This window comes from Phacochoerus africanus, chromosome 2, assembly GCF_016906955.1.
Source record: "Phacochoerus africanus isolate WHEZ1 chromosome 2, ROS_Pafr_v1, whole genome shotgun sequence".
Classification (NCBI taxonomy): Eukaryota; Metazoa; Chordata; class Mammalia; order Artiodactyla; family Suidae; genus Phacochoerus; species Phacochoerus africanus.
The window spans coordinates 168,592,610-168,614,091 of record NC_062545.1 but is presented as its reverse complement, the minus strand read 5'-3'; the positions used below and the strand labels follow the sequence as shown (position 1 = coordinate 168,614,091).

General features: G+C 51.0%; 1 protein-coding gene across 3 annotated transcripts in view; it reads left to right on the top strand.

Moving 5' to 3' along the window:
- Positions 1-222: 222 nt before the first annotated feature.
- The window catches only part of ITGA11 (integrin subunit alpha 11), a 123,886-nt gene continuing 102,626 nt past the window's right edge, over positions 223-21,482 (top strand). For 2 of the 3 annotated variants that reach the window (XM_047767161.1, XM_047767162.1), the window contains exon 1: positions 223-373. In XM_047767161.1, coding sequence (XP_047623117.1) covers positions 322-373 — 52 coding nt within the window. In that variant the 5' untranslated portion in view covers positions 223-321. The remainder of the gene's footprint in view (positions 374-21,482) is intronic. The other variant, XM_047767163.1, reaches the window with a different exon arrangement.

Sequence of the window (21,482 nt, the reverse complement as noted above, 5' to 3'; positions counted from 1 at the left end):
AAGCGGTTCTCTTGGGGTTTTCTCCTAAGGCAAAGGCGGGATGGGGGCAGGAGAGATCTGGAGAGGCGTTGAGGCCGAAGCCTGCCGCCTGCCCAGGTGGCAGAGGGGCCGAGACTGGATCGCAGCCAGAGCCCAGCGGTGTCCGGGCGCCCCTCCCCGCCGCTCGGGCCCTCCCACTTCCTCTGAAGGAGCCGCGGCTGTCAGGGAGCCGGGCGCCGAGCGCAGTGCAGGCTCCGGGCGCCGCGCAGAGGAGGCTGCCGCTCTGGCTCGCCGCCCCCCGCTGCCGCTCCGCACCAGGTCCCCGCAGCCGCGCCGCGGGCCATGGACCTGCCCAGGGGCCTCCTGGTGGCCTGGGCCCTCAGCTTGTGGCCAGGTACGTGACCCCTCTGAACCCCCCTGACCTCCAGGAGCCCCTCCCTGGCCCGCTGAGGCCTCGGATCCGGCTTCCAGGAATGGGACGCGATGCGCTCCCAGGGTCCGACCTCAGCGGCTCTTGGGGACGTGGGTCCCCGCAGGAACTGGCTGCAGTCTAGCGACTCCGCCAAGTTCCGCACAAGAGGGAGGCGCGTGGGGGCGGCCTGGAGCCGGGACTTTGGTGTGTTTGGGAAGAGTTGAAGAGGCTTGAGTTGAAAAGTGCCGGAGGTCGGGTGGCCCGAAGGCGCCTTGGGTACCTCCAAGGGCCCCGCCGGGCTTCCCAGGCAGCCCCGGAGGAGTGGGGGCGCTTGGGAGCACGGAAGCCGCGCGGCCGGCCGGGGCAAAGGAAGGGGACAGGGCACTCGGAGGGAGCATCCCTAAGTGTGGAGAGCCGGGAGCGGCGGCTCCGGGGGCGAGGGGGCGGGCGGTGGGGGTAGGCCGGGGGAGAGCCGAGAGCCGAAAGCCGCCTCTAGTCCCTCTGGCGGGGACAGGGCGAAGCCTCGTGGCGGTCGGAGCCCAGGTTGGGGCGAGCCGTGGCCGGACGGGCCCAAGGCAGCGGGGCGCAGCGCTACAGTCCAGGGCCCCTGGAAACGTTACCTGACACTCGAGGTAGGGACTGGCCATCGTCCCCAATCCGCGCTTGAATTGTGCGCTCATTCAATCGACTGGAGGACGCCGCCGTCGCCGAGAAGTGTGCTACCGCCTAATGCACTCCAGGTGTCGGGGTGCGCGGTGGGGAGCGAGAGGCCAGCCCAGTGCTCTCCGAATTGGGCCGTCGGGCCGGGGATTCCCCACACGCGGCGACCTGGTGTGACCCGCCACGTGGGGGCGGCGGATAGCGGCACTGTTTTACTGATCGCCAAAGGGTGCGATCCGAGGCGCCGGGCGCTGCGGCGGGGACCGGAATCCCAGGGACTGGCCGCCGGGCCTTTCCTCCCCTTCTGCGTGGGCTCTAGGTCCGGGCTGGGGCCGGTGGCAGGGGAAGAGGCGCCCTCAAGGGGCACAGAAGGAGATCCCCCAGCCCAGCCCGTGCTCGCTTGTCCCAGTCTTGGGGTATCACAGGAAACAAGTGCACACACACACCCCCTCCCCGTCTGTGTAAAGCGGAGCTTCTGGGAGGGCCTGCAGTTGAAAAGGCCTTTGCTGGTGGGGTTCAGTTCAGATCCTAGAGTCACAGCTGAAAAACATTGATGCTTTAAGTTGGGGAGAGAGGAGCGTTCGGGAAGGCAGGGGAAGAGCTGTGACCAGGCCAGCATATACCTAGAAACCAGCTTCTAGAGAAGGTAGTAAGGCCCACTCTAGGTCATTTAGGCAGGAGCGGACAACTCTAGGAACTGTCTTCAAATCACTAGGAGAGCCAGCCACAGGAAAAGGGGATGCAGTCCTGTGTGACTCCAGATACATTGCCCCACCAGAGCCTGAGTTGGAGTGGCTGCCTTAGAGGTTAGCCATAGCCTGACCTCAGGAAGCTAGGGGCAAACGCATTGAAATCAGACCTGGCTTCCAGTTTTGGTTCTGTGGCCCCACTAGCCGTACCACCTTGGGCAAGCTATGCAATCTCTCCAATAGGTTTCCTTCTCTGACTGGAGATAGATATTCTGAGACCATAAAGTTGTTGGCATAATTAAGTGAGGCTGGCCCTGTAAGAAAAGTTCTTAACGCAGGATTTGGTGCACAGTAGGGCTGAATCAGTGTTGGATAATAATAATGATAAAGCAGGGGTGAAGGGGAATGGGGAGTGGATGAAGGAGAGGAACGGGATTTGTGACTCAGAGCTCCCTTCATATGGAGAAAACCACCCCTGTGTTATGTCTGGTCAGTTTGGGTTCTTGAAATATGGGATTCATTAAACATATCAATCAATGTTGGAACGACATCTGCTTGCAAGGAGCTGGGGGTAGGGCGCAAGTATGAATGCAGTCTGAGCTGTTGCTGAGAACAAGGGGAGACCAGGGAAAGCTAAATAGAAGCACTGGGGAGTACATGGCATAGAGACTTTAAGGGCTGCAGTTCAGTTCTGCTTGAGCAAACAAGGGAGGCTTCCTGGAGGAGGAGATATCATTTGAACTGGGCCTTGCAGGGGTGTATAGACTGTGGATAAAACTTAAAGTGGGACTGTTTGTACATGAGAGTGTTATTTGCTGGAACTAGTCAAAGAACAAAATGGTGAATATTTTAAAACCACAAAGATCACTGGTCATTATGGACTCTGAAGATTAGAAGGGTCGCAGAAGTCACTGGGTCCATTCCCCTGCCTCCAGAGCAGGATTGATGTGATCTCTCCTCTGTGCATCACATGGATTCAATGTGAGGATTACCAGGAAGCTCGCCTACTGGTGACGGCACAGTTTGGCTGGATAGAGGCCCTGTCACAGGCCAAGTTGTTGGTCAGTCCTCATTGAGACCTTTTATGAATTCAAAAACCTCAATTTTTCCAGAGCTTCTGCTGGAGGGTGATGAGGTGGGCAAAACTGTCAAGAAAGCCAGAAAAAAAGAGAAGTAGACAAATCCAAAGACTTTTGTAACTATCATTTATAAAGAACAGATCCATTAATCAGAACTTTCCTAATATATCTGTCATAAGGATTGAAGAGATGGAGAGTCTTTAAAAACTCAGTCTTTACTGAGCACTTGTTACCTGACAGGTGACATAAAGACACACAGGAGATCGGCACAGCCTGGGGGTGAAGGCCCTAGGGTCTCACTGCCTGGAATGGCTCTGACCTCTGCTAATTGCGCTTCTGTTCCCTTGGTGAATTACTCACCAGATCTGTGCCTCAGTTTTCTCACCTGCAAAGTGGGGGGTGATAGAACTTAAGGAGTTATTCAAAGATGTGTAGTGTATATAAAGTGTTTAGATAGTTCCAGGCACATATTGAGCATTTAGGAGATTGTCTTTCTTCTCCATCATCATCAGGAGTATTGACCATTGAGTAAGGGATCTAAGGATGCAAAGATGTAACTTTCAAACTCAGATTCATAAGAGAAAGCTAGAGGAAGTGCTGGAGTATTGGCAGCTCAGAGGAGACATACATGCTAGGGCCCTAAATATACCTAGACTTTCCCAACCCCTCCCCCCAAAGGCCTGGTCCAAAGTCTTGATCAAAATGGGAACTCAGGGGTTTCGTTTTGTTTTTGCCGTTGAGACTATCTTGAAGTAGATATGATCCTGGCATGAGTGTTTTGTGGTGTTGGAGAGAAGAACCGTACCACTCAGGGTGGCTCTTGTGTGTCCTTGTGGGTGGAGGTGTTATTCAGGAGAACAGCCTTGTATGGAAAAGGTACAGTACTAGGCACCACAGGTGTGCAAAGACTAAAAAGATCCAAGCCCCTCTCTCCAGCTTGAGAAGAGCAGGGAAGGAGGTAAATTTTGTCACTTTGCCTCCCCAATATCCACTCTGCTGGGAGCTCCTCGACCCAGCCTCTCAGCTACCAACAGCCAGGGAGCTTTGGGACCCTTCCACAGCAGGCCCTGGGGGCCCTAAAGAGATGGGAATGGAGTTCGACCCTCTTTCTCCTTATTCACCATCCCCCCCATCTCTACCTGGCAGTGGACCCCCACCCCCAGAGATGAGATGCCTATCTCCTTACCCTTCTCTTTGTCCACAGCCCACACACACACAGGGCTGTGGGCTCTGGAGGAGCTCAGACAGCAGCTCACCTTCGTTTGGCCCTCTCTGAACCTCTTTCTCTCCCCTCCTGTGCTGGAAGCTTCCCCCAGCAGCAGGGGGCTTCCCTCCCATCCTCTCCACTCATTGCTTAGGACAAAACTACAGTCTAAGCTGACCTGACTTGGCTCTTGTTATATAGAAGGGAGTTTGGAGAATCCAAAAAGCCCTCTTTTCTCTCCTTAATGCCTAACTTTGGGGATTACTGTCTCACTACAGGCTTCAGGGTCTTCCTTACGTTGTTCTATTGCAATTGCAATGAGAAAGGCTCCATCATAATCCTCCCCTGGCAGGGACAGCCTTTGGCTGACTTGGGGAGGGTCAGCTACAAAACAACCTTCAAATGTGCACTAACACATTTCAAAAATAATATCTCTGCTCGCCCTCATAGCTTAATGCCCCTCCCCCACCACCATCAAACCACGGACCACTACCAGGAATTCATGGCCATTTGAAACTCCTTTCGCCAAAACAATTATGAGCCTCAAAGTCATTCACATGCCCTCAGGGTGGAGTGCTTGCTTTAGGGAGCTGTGGTCCAGGCGGGGACTGCCTTCACCCCCAACGTGTAAGTCCTAATTGTACAAATTCTTAGTTAAAAGCCCAGATGTTGGTTACTGGCAAGGGGAGAAGGGAAGGAGACTGGAATTGGTCCTCTTGTAAACCAAAAACAAATAAGCTCCCCCCACATTCCATGAAGCGTTTTCATCCCCTGTACTTATGACCATCACAAGATGAATAAAATACCACCTGGAGGTAAAAGTCAATGCAGCTGAACATGCCCTGCCCCAACCCCGGGGCCACCTCTGTCCCATACTTACTCTGTCACCTGCGCTTTCTCTGAGCAGAAGCAATGGTCAGCATGTGTGTGGCCTGGGAGCCCAAGTGCCTGGATTCAAATCTGTTCTACTTGGTGGACCCTGGATAAGCCTCTCTTGGCCTTATTTCCTCATCTGTAAAATAGGTAGAATAGCAACTTCACAGGCTGATGTGTGCTTTAGATGATCTATATACATGGTTCGTTCATGTCAAGTGCTTGAAACAGCATCTGGCACCCAGTAAGCCCTCAGCGAACAGTAGCATTTCCTTAATCACTCTTCCCACCATTCACTTGATTGATACCAGCCACTTTCTCACAGCTCAGTTAGGCCTCACTGTGACTACAGGAAGTCACTACTGAAATCACCATGTTACTCATGAGAGGTTAAATGGCTCAGCCAGGATCATGCTGATTGAGTAAGAGTTGGTGTTTGGTGTTTGCCCTTAATCCATGCAAATTGTCTCTTTCTAAGATGGGTCTTGGGGTTCCTGTTGTGGCTCAGCGGGTTAAGAACCCAACATGGTCCATGAGGATGTGCGTTTGCTCCCTGGTCTCGCTCAGTGGGTTAAAGATCTGGCATTGCCACAAGCTGCGGCATAGGTCTCAAATGCAGCTCAGATCCAGCGTTGCTGTGGCAGTAGCATAGGCCAGCAGGTGCAGCTTGGATTCAACCCCTATCCAGGGAACTTCCATATGCTACAGGTGTGGCCAAAAAAGAAAATGGGCCTGGAGGGCACAGAAAGAGGAATGAGATGCCCTTGCTGGAAGATACTGTCTTCAGGGAAAATGAGACCTCTACGTAAATGGCCATCCTCACAATGGCACTGATCTAGAGGAGACATCTCCCTCCCTAATCACTTAGCTAGACAGTGATTTCTCCATCCTGATGCTGGCTTGGTGAGAAGTGGTCCTCACACAGTGCCTTGTAATATGGGAGCCTTTCTCCCTCACTTGCCTTCCCACTCAGGCCCAAGTGGGGCTCTCCAATCTGCCCCCAAGTGCAAATACTCTGGGCCACTCCAGCTGCCTCTCCAGCCCATTTTCAGGGTCCAGGTGGGCATTCGTCTCCTCCCTTCCCCATCTCAGTTCCCATCCCTCTAATCAAAACCTGCTCTGAGCTCCAGGCCTAATGAGTTAATTCAGTAAGAAACAACACTAATAAGTGATGATAGCTTCATGTGTCCCACCCAAAGGGATTTGTATTTTAATGGAGTTGTGCCTTGGGCCAAAGGAACAAGGGACCAGTCTTGGAATTCCAGGTACCAGGACCTGAAATAGGTGAGACCAAAGAGCTGAGGTGAGAGACCTGCCTGGCCTAGTCCAACCCTCTAAGTCTACTACTCCATCACTGGTCAGATGCATTCTACCTGGGCCCTTGTGCTTTGTGGGTGGCTTCATCCTGTAACATAGGAGAAACCAGTCTGTGGCTTGGGTGATGCTGCTCTAAAGTGGGCAGAGGTTTTTCCACGTGGCATGTGGGGTGAGTTAGGCAAGTTGCTATAGCAATGTGCTCCAGGATTCCAAACAAGATGACACAGAGAAGGGGCTCCTGACTCCACAGCTGGGGCTGACAGCTTTCTTCCCCCAGCAGCATCACCCAGTTGGGCCAGGCTACTAGGAATCCTAACCCTGCAGATTTCCAATCCTATTTCCTTGCAAAATGGGCCTCAGGAAGGCCATGGAAAAATCATGAAATGAGCAAGTGGGTATAGTTCCCAATAGTCTGCAAAGAGCATTCCCATGTATTTGTTCTATCAGCTGGGACAGGCCAGATGAGGTCAGAGGCCCTGTCAAAGCTGGTATGTCTATTAATTAGAGAGGAAACTGAGATTGTTCAAAGCTAAGTGATTTCCCTAAGATTTTAGAAGCTGAACTTATGATCAAAGTTGAGATTAGGAATCCAGTTTGCCACACTATCAGAGGAACGAACTTAAGGAACAAGCAGGGCTTCAGCCAAAGGAGTGAAGTTCTAATGGTCAATTTTCTATATCTGCGGCAGGCAGGTAGGATAAGATAATTGGAATCATTCTCTATAGACCTCTGAGAATGTCTCCAGTCTCCACCATCCATCCTCTCTATCTCGCCTATCCCCTGACCTTCAGACTACTGCTTCCTCTTCCTACCGGGAAGAAGACCCACCAAGCAATACCCATCTCCTCTCCTTCTACTGGAACTGCTCTTTGCCTGGAGCTCATAGCCCCTCACATTCAGTGATTGTTGAAAATCATAAAGTCTAATAAATAGTGTATAGATAGAACTCTCCTCTGAGTTTATTCCTACCACTTACCACACTTGCCAGACCAACTACATAATCTGTGGGGCCCAGTGCAAAACGAAAATACAGGGCCCCTTCTTTAAAAACGATTAAGAATTTCAGTATGGCTACCACGGAGCACTAAACCAAGCCAGGACCCTTCTGAGTATGGGCCCTGAGCAACTCCTCACAAAGTTCTCCCTGTAGGCTTATAATATGGCAAGGAAGGCACCAGGATCCCTCTTGACAGATGAAGAAACTGGGTGGCTTGTCCATTTGGCCAGTATGTACTGAGTACCTACTAAACCCCGGGCATCTCCATGTTCTGGAAATTCCAAGTCAGATAAGGCTCAGCCTCTGCCACAGGGAACACAATGGGGGTGGGAAGGCACAGATCACACACAAGATGCAGGACCCATGCAAAGTTCTGCTGTGCATAGGTGCAGGGGTCCCCATGGAGCCATTTTAAAGGCAGACAGCCAGGGCTGTGGGATGATTTTTAAGCTGTGGAATTCTGGCTCCAGTTACTTCCTCAAGACTATTTTGAGAACCTTTTGGGGGAGTCTTCAAGCATTTGATGCTGGGCTCTGGAGTAGCTCCCTTGGTAAAAGCAAGAAGCCAAAACTTCAAATGCTGGCCTTTCCACGGTTCCGGGTATTCGTACTGCTGTGGTTCTCTTGGGCCAACCCTTCTAAATAAGGGGTCACTTCTTAGGGGTTTTTTTACCTGCCCACTTCAGCCTTTCCTTTTTTGCAGGTGATGGGCAAAGCCAGTGGTCCTCAGTTCTGGGTGAACAAGAGAACAACAGCGTAAAACAAAACCTGTGCCCAGGCCCCACCAGAACACACCATCACTCTCCATCGTGGAGCCCAGCCTTGTTATTTTTTTTAAAGCTCACAGTCATTCTAATGGGCAGCCAAGGCTGAAAAAGCACTGGGGTTACTAAACCCAATCCCCAGTCAAGCAAAAGAGAAAACACTGTTCAGAGAAGGGAACCGACTTTCGCCGAGTCACACAGCTGTCAGTGGCAAAGCCAAGATGTAACCTGTTCTCTTATCTTCTAGTTTTCCAGTCCACCTCCCCAGCCTGCAATTTCACGGAATTCATAGCCAGGCTAGGCTGGAGACACAGCCCAGAATCAGAGTTTGAGAGGCTGAGGCACAAGAGGAATTTGGTATGAGAGTTGGTAGTTAGAGGGTTGTTCACTGGTGACCCTGTCTGTGTCCCCCACAGGGCCATGTGGCCCCAAGGGAGAGAACCAGGAAAGCCAAAGGGAGGCCATGGAAACACTGATTTGGCCGAGGATCCTGGTGAAAACTGCTCACAGACAGATGGACTGGCATGGTAGGAGGTGTCCAGCAAGGGCTAGACAGAACCCATTGGGGTCATCTCAACCTTGTGATTCTGGGCACCACTGAAGCTGTTGTGAGTGTTTAGGTGAAGGAAGCACCTGACTCAGGAGGGGGACTGGCCAAGAGAAGCCCAGGGGGGTGGGGAAGGGACGCCCCATCAGGGAGAGAAGGGAGGCTTGCTTGGGGGCAGAGCTGGAAGCCCCTGGGACGAGCCTGAGGCCCCAGCCCAAACTCAGGTGTCATCCTCCCTCCTCCTCCCATCCAGCCAGACTTTTCCTAATAGCAGATGAATGAGACCCAAGCACAAACTGAGTGTATAGTCACCACCCCGCTTAAAACCCGCAATGGCTCCCTATTGCCATTAGGTTGAGTCTAGCCTCTTTAATAGAGCCAACCAGACCCTGAATCACTGGCCCTGACCTGCACTCAGGACTCCCCTCTAGCAGCGCTACATGCATAGGCACCTCCACTAAATCGAGCCTCTTAGTTTTTCAGATACACCAGCTCTCTCTGTCCTTCACTCATACTGTTCCCCTAAATTTCATTCAACCTCCTCCTTCCTCCTGGCTTATTCTTCAGATCTTCCTCCCAAAGGCCTCACCTCACTCAGCCCTTGGATCAATCACTTGCGTGATCCAGAGATGCCTATACTTCCCACAGTGTTACACCTCGTATACCACACCATATTATAGTAGCCTGAACATCCCCCACTGGACTAGAGCAGGGGCCACATCTGTCAGTCCCAGTATCCCCAGCTCTCCCACAGTGCCAGCCCTAGTACTGCTCAAATAATATGTATTGAGAATAGATAAGCAATGGGATCCTGCTGTATAGCCCTGGGAACTCTGTCTGGTCACTTGTGATGGAGCATGATCATGTGAGAAAAAAGAATGTGTACATGTATGTGTGACTGGGTCACCTCGCTGTGCAGTAGAAAACGGACAGAACACTGTAAATCAGCCATAATGGAAAAAATAAAAATCACTATTAAAAAATAATAATATGTACTGAATGAATATAAGAACTGTCTATCCAAGGAAACAAAAAGATATTTAAGGGCAAGACAGATACCTGAAATTTCTTTGCACATGCATGCAAGGATGTCCTAACACAGTGGCCTGTATTAGGTGCTATGCTAGGTGCTCTAGGGAATAAAAGATAATAGATAAGTTGGTCCTTTAAGGGGTTTATGTCTAAAAGGAGAGAGGAGTTCCCGTCATGGCGCAGTGGTTAACGAATCCGACTAGGAACCATGAGGTTGAGGGTTCGGTCCCTGGACTCGCTCAGTGGGTTAAGGATCCGGCGTTGCTGTGAGCTGTGGTGGAGGTCCCAGATGCAGCTCGGATCCCGAGTTGCTGTGGCTCTGGTGTAGGCCGGCGGCTACAGCTCCGATTTGACCCTTAGCCTGGGAACCTCCATATGCCGCAGGAGCGGCCCAAAGAAATAGCAAAAAAAAAAGACAAAAAAAAAAAATAAATAAAAGGAGAGAGAACGTCTTTGGATAAATAACTGATACCAAGGAGGAAGTGCTAAAAGCTGTAAGAGAGGTCCAGATAAAAGACTCTGGGATTTGAGAAGTGGAAACGAGATTATTTGTAAATGCAAGAAGGGCAGGGAGTATTATCTGGCAAACAGCCTGATGTTTGGTTGGCAGGACACTGGAGTGTGTGCTTTGGGAAACTGCAAGAATGGGAAATGGGTTGAGGCCAATGAGAGAGCACCGAATGCCATCCAAGGCGTTTGGATGTAGCAGGTGGGAGCCACTGAAGGCTTTTGAGGGAGAGGAGAGGCATGTTCTGACCTCTGTTTTGAGAAGCTCCTGCTTGGGTCGGGGCAGGGAGAGGTGCTATGAGGGGAAGTCAAATGTGATAGGGCAACAAGTAGGAGCAAGTGGATGGCTAAGATGGTTACTGCAGCATCCCAGGCTAGAGGACGCCAGGGCCTGATGTAAAGCTGGTGAGCAGAGAGGGAAGAAGGAGCCGCTGGTGAGGGACAGAACGGAACATCCTTGGTCACCAGGGAAGGAAAAGGAGAGAAGTTTGGGGGTGGGGACTAAGGACGGGGAAGCTGAGTCGATCCTGACTTTGTGGAGCTCTTGGGCAGGTGGAAATATCAAATATCGGCTGCAAGCTTGGAAGCGAGTATGTGATGGGAGCCTGTCACATATATGCACCTTAGTGGCAGGCGGGCCTGAGTGAGAGGGAGCACCCGTGGCATAGGGCCTCCCGCCCCTCCTCCCCCTTTCCAGGCCCAGAGGCAGTGATTCATGCCCCAAACTTAAAGAGAACCCAGATTCTGATTTTAAAAACCTTTCAGAGCAAAAGAAACCAACAAGAAGACCAGGCCAGACCACAAGCCAAACATCAGCTGTGGAATGTGCTTGCTGCTGACGGTGAGGCCAGCCAGGGGCAGAGAGGCTGGCAGGCTCGGCAAGAGGCCCCTCTGGTTGTCAGGAATGTGTCAGAGTGGTCACCAGGACACTCCCTGCTCTTTCCTCTCTTTTCAGTGTGGACCTGCCTGCGTTCAAGCCCCTCCCCCCACCCCCATCCCTCAAGTTTCACTGGTCCCACATCCTTGCTGTGGAAGCTCTAGTCTGCCACCTGTCTTCCCACCTCTGCTCAGCCCAGAGAACTAGGACCCAGAGTCAGGCAGGGGTCTAGAGGCTGTCATGGGGGTGGGGGTAGCCACCCAGAAAGGCTCCTGTGGCTTGTGCCAACAGCCACCCAATGGGTCTTACTGCATCCTTGACCCCTCTCCCTTGAGTTCTTGCACCCAGTTGCCAGAGGGATGCTGTGAGAATGTAGGTCAGGTTGAATCCCAGCCTGTTCCCCAAACCCTCCAGGGCTCCCCTTCTTCTCTGGGTAAGAGGCCTGTGTGACATGGCTCCTCTGCCTTTCCGACCTCATCCTCTACTCCTCCCCAATTGCTCCTTCTGCTCTGCCCACACAGATTCCAGAATGTTCTTTCTTTCTTTATTTATTTTGGCATTTCTTGGGCCGCTCCCACGGCATATGGAGGTTCCCAGGCTAGGGGTCGAATCGGAGCTGTAGCCACCAGCCTACGCCAGAACCACAGCAACGCAGGATCCAAGCCGCGTCTGCAACCTACACCACAGCTCACAGCAACACCGGATCGTTAACCCACTGAGCAAGGGCAGGGACCAAACCCTCAACCTCATGGTTCCTAGTCGGATTCATTAACCACTGCGCCACGACGGGAACTCCCAGAATGTTCTTTAAACATCCCCACCACCTTGAGATTGGCACCTGCTGTTCCTCCTGCCTGGGATACTCTTCACGGAAGAGCCTCTCTTGCTTCCTTCAGGTCTTCACTCCAACCCCCTCCCTCTCCTGGAGGCCTTTCCTCCACCCCTGACAAAAATTTCGGTCTCCCTCTGCATGTGCTCGCTTACATAAACCCCCTTCCATGCTTTGGTCCTGCTGAGGGTTTTCGCACTATCCAGCATTATTACCAGTTTCACTTATTCACCTGTTCATTGTCTCCTCCAATGGAATGTAATCATGGGAGCAAGGATTCTTTTATGATGTTTTACATGTGTATCCAAGGGTCCAGAGCACTGCCAGGCTAGAGAAGGCATACTTAGTAATAAGTAGTTATGGAAGGAATGAATTAATCAATGAACCCCCCCCCCAGCCTTCAATAGCCTGAAACCCCATTAATGAATCCTCTTTGAGATAAGTATCACCTTCTCCCCAGTCACCTTTCCTAAGATACCGGTCTCCTTCGTGTTCAGCCCTGACACTTCCGAGGCCATTTTTTATTAAAGGTTTTCTTTCCAGACAAGAAGAGGTTGGTGGTGAGGCAGTTGCAGGTGGGCAGGGAAAGGGGGGCTGCTGAGGGGGGAGGAGGAGCTCTTAAAGGGAGAAGGGCCTTGAAAGGGGTGAATTGTGCGCAGTGGGCAGCCCAGGCCGGCCCAGCTGGTCCCATGCTGTTCAGTATTATTTACTGTGACTCAGAGAGGATGCAAGGAGACATGGGACAGGCCTTGTTTTTACACAGTGTAAACCTAGGTATGCAATGGGACTTCCCAGGGAACACGGGGGTGGATCAGAAGTTTAAAATGCCTCTTTTCCCACAGAAGGCCAGTGATTCAGACATCACCCATGGACCGCAGAATGTGGCCATGTCCTCTGGTATCCCACAAGGAGCTGGGAGTGCCCAGAGAAGATGGCAGGGGCTAAACAGTAGACCCCAATAGTGGACCAGGTTCTGGTCAGATCCCTGGGATCTTCCAGACCAGAATCTGCCCTAGTGGCTGCAGAGATGATGTGACACCCATTGTGCAGGTGGGGAGACTGAGTCCGAGCCCAACGAGCTTCATACTGGGGCATGTTCCACAGACTTGGGGTTTAAATACTGGCCCTGGCACTCATTAAGTGTGTGCCCTTGGGCGGGTCACATTCCCTCTTTAGATCGTATAATGGAAATCATAATGGCTACCTTGTAGAATTAGTATGAACAATGAGGAATGATACGGATTACCAAAGTGTCTGGCAGGGAAGAGGTGCTCAGTAACTGTGTACTACTGACACACCGAGGATGTCCACGAATCAGGCTTTGTGCTAAGCTCAGATGTTCTTAATAATCCTTCGAGAGGAGTGCCCTTATCACCCCCATCTTAGAGATAGGAAACAGAGGCGTGCCATTAAAATAACTCACCCAAGATCACCCAGGTCATAAAGTCACAGCCTGAGATTTGAACCCAGGGAGTCTTACTTCAGAAACTGCAGTGCCCAGAGGTCACGGGACTCGCCCAAGGTCTTGCAGCTGCCGAGAAATATGAGACCCAGGTTTGACATCTTGAAAGCCCACCTGCGTTCCTGCTCTCTCTTACCGCCCACGTGGCTCTGGCCATATCAGTGTTAACCCCTTGACTGCTTTCACTAATAATTTTCATTCAGTTGACTTTACATCAACTCAGTCTTTTCACTTACCCTCATTCTAAGCAATAATTGCCGTGAAGCCTAAAGTTTGATTTGCTTCTAATTTTTTAATATCCATTATGCATGAGTTGTCAAGTTTTCATGTTCACCCACTTCTCACCTAAACCCTTCTTCCCCATATGCCATGAGCGACACGAGGTCACCCTGTGCAGCCCACAGGAAGGATAGATGCCTCCTAGTCCCTACTCACCAGAACTGAAGTGTGACAGGGCTCAGGTTTGACTAGGCGATTTTTTTGATGACGTAGACCTAGACTCCATTTATCTGTGATGTGAGGTCTCGACTGCCCTGGCTCTGTCTCTGTGGAGATTTGGTCAAGGTCCCCTCTAGGGCTAGCGTCCCCTTGGCACACTCCAGGAAGAGCCCAGAAAAGCTGGCAGATGTGGCCATTGTCTCTCATGCTAAGCCCACCCCAGGGTAAGGCCCAGGAGGGCACTTTCCCGCCACCTGGAAGCATATCCCTTGCTATTTCTGCAGTGCTGTTTGACTTGGCAGCGACCCACTAGACTGGTGCCCACTGCTGATGGAGTCGGGCCAGGGAAGAGGGGTCTGCCCAGGGTGCCCCACTCATGAGGGCAGAGGGAGATTTTATGTGGTACCAGAGGCCAAAAGCCCTAGATCAAAGCTTTGCTGAGCATGGGGTTAGTCTGGAGTTGGGGGAGCAGGGAGAGGGATGTGATGGGAGTGAGGAACTGCTGGGGAGAGTGGTCCAAATAAGTCCATTGTCTGCATGAAAGAAGAGGAGACCCCCGCCCCCCCATCTTCCTAGTAAATGTTCTTCCTAGTATGTTACAGTAGAGAAAAGCCTTCTGCTTTCTCTGGGCCCTGGCAGCTCCAAAGAGGCCCCCTCTTCCAAGAAGCCCTCCCAGACCACTGCCAAAGTGATCCAATTTCTGGGAGCTTCTCTGTCACAACAGCTTCATTTCATCAGCTATCATCTTATCAGCTATAGCTGCCTGTCCCTTGAGCAGTGGGTGCTGTTGGCCTCCTTCCCTCTGACTCCCTCCTCCTCTGTGTTACATCACACCGTCCTGCCCTACCTCCAACTCTTAGGGTCTTGTCTGCCTCAGGTAGTTCACGCCAGCCAGCACCCCTCTTCTTTAAACCCTGACTCTGCTCAGTCTGCTCACACAGAGGAGTTCATGGCTAATAGAATATTAGACCTGCCCCGCCTCTTATAGATTTTATAGGAGAAGCTGTTTGAAACCAGTAATGACTTAGCCCAGATGGACCAATCTGGGCCAACACGGAATGTTGCAGAAGTGGAAACCAAAGCCTGGAACTGGATAATATCTCTCACTAACTGGACCTTCCAAGCCTGGGGTAGTGAAAAAGCCCTGAACTGTGGATGAGGACCTCCGGGTCAAGTTCAGGCTCCAAATCTAAACTTAAGTGAGCCGTGTGCCCTGTTAAGCCTTCTGTTCAATCACTTCTAAAATAAATGTTTGGCCTTCATGTTTCTAAAAGCTCTTCAGTGGCTGTGCTTTCATGCTTCTGTAAGCATTTCCAGAGCCAGAACCTTGACTCTGGTTATAAAGTCACATGTAACACATGAAAGAAGTTGAAAACAGGAATTCTATTTTAAAACAACTTCATCTAGAGCATGGGGGTACCCAGTGCATGGTTGGCCCTTCCTCAACTGCAGATTCATGAGGAGTCCTGGGATTCAGAGGCCTCGCGAGAGGCCTCAGCATCAAGTGTCTACCTGGGAGGGAACTTGGAACCTGAGCAGCCCAGATAAATGGCTATCTTTGGCTTGCACCCCTCCAGTGACAGGGAGCTCACCACCTCACACTGCAGGTCTTTGTTTTCTAGCAAAGGCAGATTGAGTAATAAGCCTGAAACTCTCCTAAGGACCCACAGGTGGGATTAGATATTTGGGATAGTTTTGAAAGCATGAGTAACTGACATATACCAGAAACCCAAGGGTTTCTGCATATCCCTTAGGAAACCAAACACTTTCACTCCCCAGCATCCTCCATCTTCACCAAGCCTAGCCAATAGCCTCCAGTTAGTTGTGGCGGATCTATGTTGAGCTCTATGCAGATGAAGAACTTTCCAAATGGCTGTGGTATATCCACTGTAGGGCGGGCCCTGCAGCCTTGGAAGGGACGGGCCCCCACAATTCCTTTTTTTAGTTTGCATTCAAAGACCGGGGCAGACAGGCCCAGCAGTTCTCTGGGTCCTCACTGCCCTACTTCCTCTCCTCCAAGGGAAAGCCTTGCCACAAATTGCATATCCTGAGCCTTGTCTTGCTCTTACTTTGCCCAAACACTCCCTGGGCTGGGGCTAAACCCGGATGCCCAGAGCTCTTGATTCACACATTCATGACAGTCTTAGGACTTAGAAAACCAAAACCAAACTGTCTGAGCTCTTTGAGCTGGTTAGTATGTCAGGAAAAGGAGGGACTCACTCTACAATTCGGCTCCCCTTGAAATGGGCAGTGGCCAGAATCAGAGTGGGCAGGGCCGCCACGTACAGCTCGCCAGGCTGTGCCCTGCACCGCTCCACCCACTACGATGTAAACAGCACCCTCTGCAGTTGTGTAGTGTAGTGCAGTGACCCGGGGAGTAGGGGGTAAAGAAATTGGTGACAGAGTATGCAAACGGGCTTCATTCAATCCAACACAGGGACTTAGAGATATAGTATCTAGCTGTCCAGTGGGACCAGCACAGTCCAGTGTGTGCTTTTTATAAAGAAACTGAGGGCCAGGAAGAGGAAGAAATTGGTCCAGAGTTGTCAAATACATTTGAAGCTGTGCTAGAATCAGAAGAACCAGGGCTTCTGAAGCCATATTCGGTGCTCTAAGTTCCCTCCCTCCCTGATGCTCCAAGTATCACATTTCTTTTACTCCTTGTTGGCAGGTTAGCGTGTTAAGATTCTTGGAAGCCTGGATGTTTCTGTTCTCCCTTGGGTTGTTTGTTTTTGTTTTTTGATCTCATATTGTCTTATATGTCAATAGATGCATATTGAGCCCCTATTATGTGCTCTGTTCAAAATCCTGAGGATAAAGTGGGGAGAGAGACAGAAACAGTCCCTTCCAGTGGAGTGCTGGTAGTTTTAACAACCGATTCTGGCTCTTGGGCTTGGGTGGGGAAATTCCTCCTTTGTAGTGCTCGCCAATTGCCATGGTATAAATCCACCCACCATGGGCCACTTTAAGTGACCAGCGTGGCAGCACTGGGTGGGAAGATGGCACACAACTGTCTGTTACGAGCAGGGTCCAGCACACCACACGTCCCTTCCCTTGTGGAACTTAAACTCCAGGGGGAGTAGGAGCAAATAGCTCTCATGGCCCTCCGTAATTATCTTTAACTGTAAAACAAATAAGGAAGATGCTTCGAGGGAGAATAACGTGTTGTTCTCCATAGCACGGTCAGGGACGTTTTCTCTGAGGTTTAGAAGGAGCCAGATGAGCAAATATTTGGGGAAGAGAGTTCCACACAAAACGAAAGAGCTTGATTTGAGGAGCAGAGAAGGCAGTGTGGACAGAAGTCATCAGTGATGAAGTTCATGGCACAGGAGCAGACAGATTCTGCAGGGCCCAGTGAGCCCTGGGAAAGGGTCTGAAATCTACCCTGCATGCAATGGCGGCACCCTAGAGAGTTTTAAGCAGGAAAGTGCCATCATCGGATGGGCATTTTCAAAAGATCGCTCTGGCTGCTGTTGTTACCGAGCCCAAGCTCATACTGCTCACCACAGAACAGGCCAGTAAATTGAGAGATGTGTTGTTGGAACAAGGAATAGTGACTTTATTCAGAAAGCCAGCGGACTAAGAAGATAATGGACTCGTGTCTCAAAGAACCATCTTGCCTAAGTTGTTCAAGCTTCTTTTATACTAAAAGGGGAGAGAGTGAAGTCAAACATTTCCTGGTCAGACTCCTGAGGGGATGTGTTAATTTCTCCTTTCTTGCAGTCATTCGCAGGTGGACCTGGTGGGGTTTTTCGTGTGAGCTAAGCAAAGGTATTTTAGCTGAATGCCCATTACCTGGGAGCCCGGGTGGCCAGAGCTGGGCCATTATGTATAATTTAAGTTTATAGGCAGCATCCCTTTAGTGATTAACTTGTAACAGAATACAAAGATTCTTTCCTATTCCACTGTGAAACACATAGCTTGCAGCTGAGCAAAATTAGAATTGCGGACCATTAGAAGCCTCTTACAAAAGTCCAGGCAGAAGAGGATGAGAGTGGCTTGGGCTGTGATATCAGAGGAAATAGACAGAGTGGGTGCACTTGAGAGGAATGGAAGGGGTAGAACCTACAAGTGAAGGAAAATCCTAAGGAAGAACCTCCAAGCTACTGACTTGAGCAATCGGTGGAAAAGCCGGTTTGGAATTGAAAACCTAGGGCACCTCTATGGTCATGTGAAATGAAAGATATATAAGATCTAGGTGAAAATGTTCTATAGGCAGCCGGATGTTGACCGTGGAACTCAGAAGGCAGGGCTGGCCTGGGCTGGGCTGGGGTGTGATCTGGGGTTCTCAGGAACCTGGGCCACTTGGAGGTGAGTGGAGGAAGGCAGGAGCCCAAGGCCTCCCAAGCTCAGCCAGATCCTAAAGTGGATATTTGGAGTCTCATCTCTTGACTCTAGTTTTCTACACAGTTTGGTGTGCGGTGTATGTGTTTTAGTTAATCAAGACTTCATTGCACTTTAAATGAAGTTGCAACACAGAGATTCAAAATATCAACTGTTGTGTTTTTCCAATCCTGCAGAGCAGCTCTTGTAAGCTTAAGGAAAGAATTCCATTTTGGTCAATGTTCCTACTTAGAGAAAAGGATAAGTGATGTAAGGCAGAAACATACAGTGGCTGTCATAAAACTCTGAGTCTTAATCCTAATGGAGGTGAGCCACGTGTTCTCCGAAGGCGTGGAATGGCGGTCCAAGGCTGGGAGCAAAAACAATGTTAATTACAGCAAACTTCAGCTTGGTGTTTCTGTTTCCAATTTTTAGGCCTGTTTTCCATGAGCTTGACATCTGCTTAACCAGCACATTGGCTAACTCTTGATTTCTTAAAAAAAAAAAAAATGAAAAGGGCAGACCTGCTCTCGCCAGCACTTGCTCTGTCTTTCCACCACCCCCCTCTGGATTCTACACATGATCTTAGCCAAAAGGCCGAGAGGCGATTTTGCCTCTCGGATTCCTACATGAGTGTCTCTATTTCAGCCCCCATCCACCTGCCCAGCAAGCGTTTGGTCTCCTCCACAAACCTCACCAATGTAGAAGGCTGCCCAGCACATGTCTGATTGTTCCTGATTTAGAGAACTCTTCCTCCTGTAGGGGTGCAAGTGTTTTGGTGAGTTGAAGGGATGTTGTGATAAGTTGCACCGTAGCAAGCATTTATTTATCTAGCACAAAATAGGACACTAAGGGAACAGAACTGGCTTTTGATGAGACGAGAACACTGAAGTAGAGAAGAGAGGTAGGCAGGCCAGGATAGAGGGGCCCAGGGGTTATCAGCACCCAGCGCATATCAGGAGGATACAGCAGTGCCTGGCTGAAGAGTGATGGGTGAATTGACAGAGGGCTGTGGGTCAAAGGAAGGCTGCCCTGTGACCCTTCTGCTTACCTCCTTCTTAGATGACTACTGAGTTAATTTGGTAAGCGTATCCATGGTCATTCATTCACTTGTTCGTTCACGAGTTTGTTATGTTCACTTTGTTGAGAGCCTGCTGTGTTCCAGACATTGTGCAGGGCACAGGGGTGAGGAGGGACAGAACCACCTCGGCTCAGTTAAAGTAGTTTTGCTTTGACACCAAAAGTAAGGTGAGCATAGGGTTACCAAAGCTTCAACCCAAGTGCAAGCTTTACAAAGGGGGCTACCGCTGGTCCAGGCAGAGAGGTGTCACCACTGGGCGTGAGTAGAGGATTGTACCCAACCCTACCAAGGAGGGATCTGCCTGCTGGCCTTGATGAGGATGCTCAAAAGTGGAGGGTGTGTGGAGTTCCCGTCATGGCTCAGTGGTTAACAAATCCAACTAGGAACCATGAGGTTGTGTGTTCGATCCCTGACTTTGCTCAGTGGGTTAAGGATCCGGTGTTGCCGTGAGCTGTGGTGTAGGTCACAGACGTGGCCTGGATCCCACATTGCTGTGGCTCTGGTGTAGGCCAGTGGCTACAGCTCCAATTAGACCCCTAGCCTGGGAAGGGGAGATGTGCCACTGATGCGGCCCAAGAAAAAGAAAAAAACAAAAAAAACAAAACAAAGTGGAGAGTGTGTAACCTGGGAAACAGGATGAGACCTTGCCAGCAGCACCTGGGCCCCAGGCAAGTCAGTCTCGGACCTTCAGTTCTCTCACCTGTGCAATGGGGGTAAAAATCCCTAATCACTTGCTTGAATTAAATGAAATACTTTTCTAAGGCACCAGGCCCATCCTAGCACTTGAAGGTGCTCTGAGAATGGCAGCTGAATCCTGCTGGGAGATTGGGGAAGAAAGGGAACAAGAGTCCTTCCAGGGGACTGGGGAAGGCTGGATCCCCGCTCTAAATGTTCCCCACCAGCTAGAAGACCTGGGTCCTGGCAGGTAACCTTCCTGAGGCTCCGTTTCCCATTGGTGACAGGGCCCCAAGCCCACCCTTTGTGCCGGTTGACTTTATATTTGTCCAGTGCCTCTTGTCTGTAACTCTGGGCACCAAGGGGCTGTAGGTGTAGTACATGGCACGGTTCTGTTCCCAGCTGGGGAGGGTTAGGTCAGGAGGCGGGACAGGTGGGTGAAGACTTTCTTCAGACTCAGCTCAAGGGGAACCTAGAATTCTCCAGAGACAGAGGGCCCCCCTACCCCATCGTTGCACACACGACGAAGCTTTCTGGTTCTGATGCATTCTTTTTCACACATTTAACATTCAGGGAACATCAAAGTACTTGTTGATCCTGGGATCTTCCTCCTGGGAAGGTGGACATGTGGCCACGGCCACCCATGGCACCACCACTGGTGTGTTCCGAGCCGCTCGCTGCCAGGAGCAGCAGTGGGTGTGGGCCAGGGATGTGCTGGCTCCTGGATGAGATCACTTTGCTGAGATTCCCTAGGAAACAAGTGCTGTGCTCATTCCGTGGGGATGGACGACGCCTTTCCACAGAAGCCCCGTGCCACTTCCCTCTCTGTCCAGGCAGGGGATAGAGCTGGTCCTTCGGAGAGAAGGGATATTCTTCCCCTAAATCCTCCCCTCTCTGGACTCCAGCACTGCCTGTCTCTACCCATCCCCACCTGTCTCTCTGGCTAATCCCTTGGTGTGCACATGCACATGCGTGTGCACACACGCGCGCGCGCGCACGCGCGCACACACACACACACACACACACACACTCCCAGTGAACTGTGTTCTGACCTGCACGAGCCCGGGGGAGCCAAGGATACGACACTCCATCCAGAGATAAGGTTCTCTCCTGCTTCTTTTTTTTTTTTTTTTTTTCTCCTACTTAACAGAGGGAAGGAAAAGGAAAGATGGTGGTTGGCTGGTGATATTTGTGCTTCTAGGAAGATGAAGCAGAATGGACTCCATGGTGTTTCCTGCTGAGAAAAGGGCAGTATGATAATGACCAATTAGCGGAGACATATGAAGCCACATCCAGAAGGCAGTCATTATGTAAAGAAGTAATATGCTGATGAGTTGATTAGAGAAGGCGGGAAACAGGATTCTTTGGGGAAGTTTGCTCTAAAGCACCAGGGGGGTGGCAGAGCCTGGTGGTAAGAACTGGCTTGGTGTCACCAGACCTGGCCCCCCTCCCTCATGGCCCTAGTTCTAGCAGCAGGGCACTTCCAGCTCAGGGCTGAGCCCCTGGGGGGCTCACTTTTGTAAGTGGCTTGCAGTTGAGAGGAACTTGTGTTGGACACAAGTGCTAGAGAGGAAGGAGGAAGTGGCCCCAGTCCCAGCAGCCAACCTGAGAGAGACCTGCAGGGGCAATAGCCATCTGCTCACCTCCTTGGGGTGCCCCAGTGCTCATGTTCCTACTCCTCCCTTCGGAAGGGAGATGGTTTTGGAAATGAATCCAGAGAGAAGGGTCACACAGACTA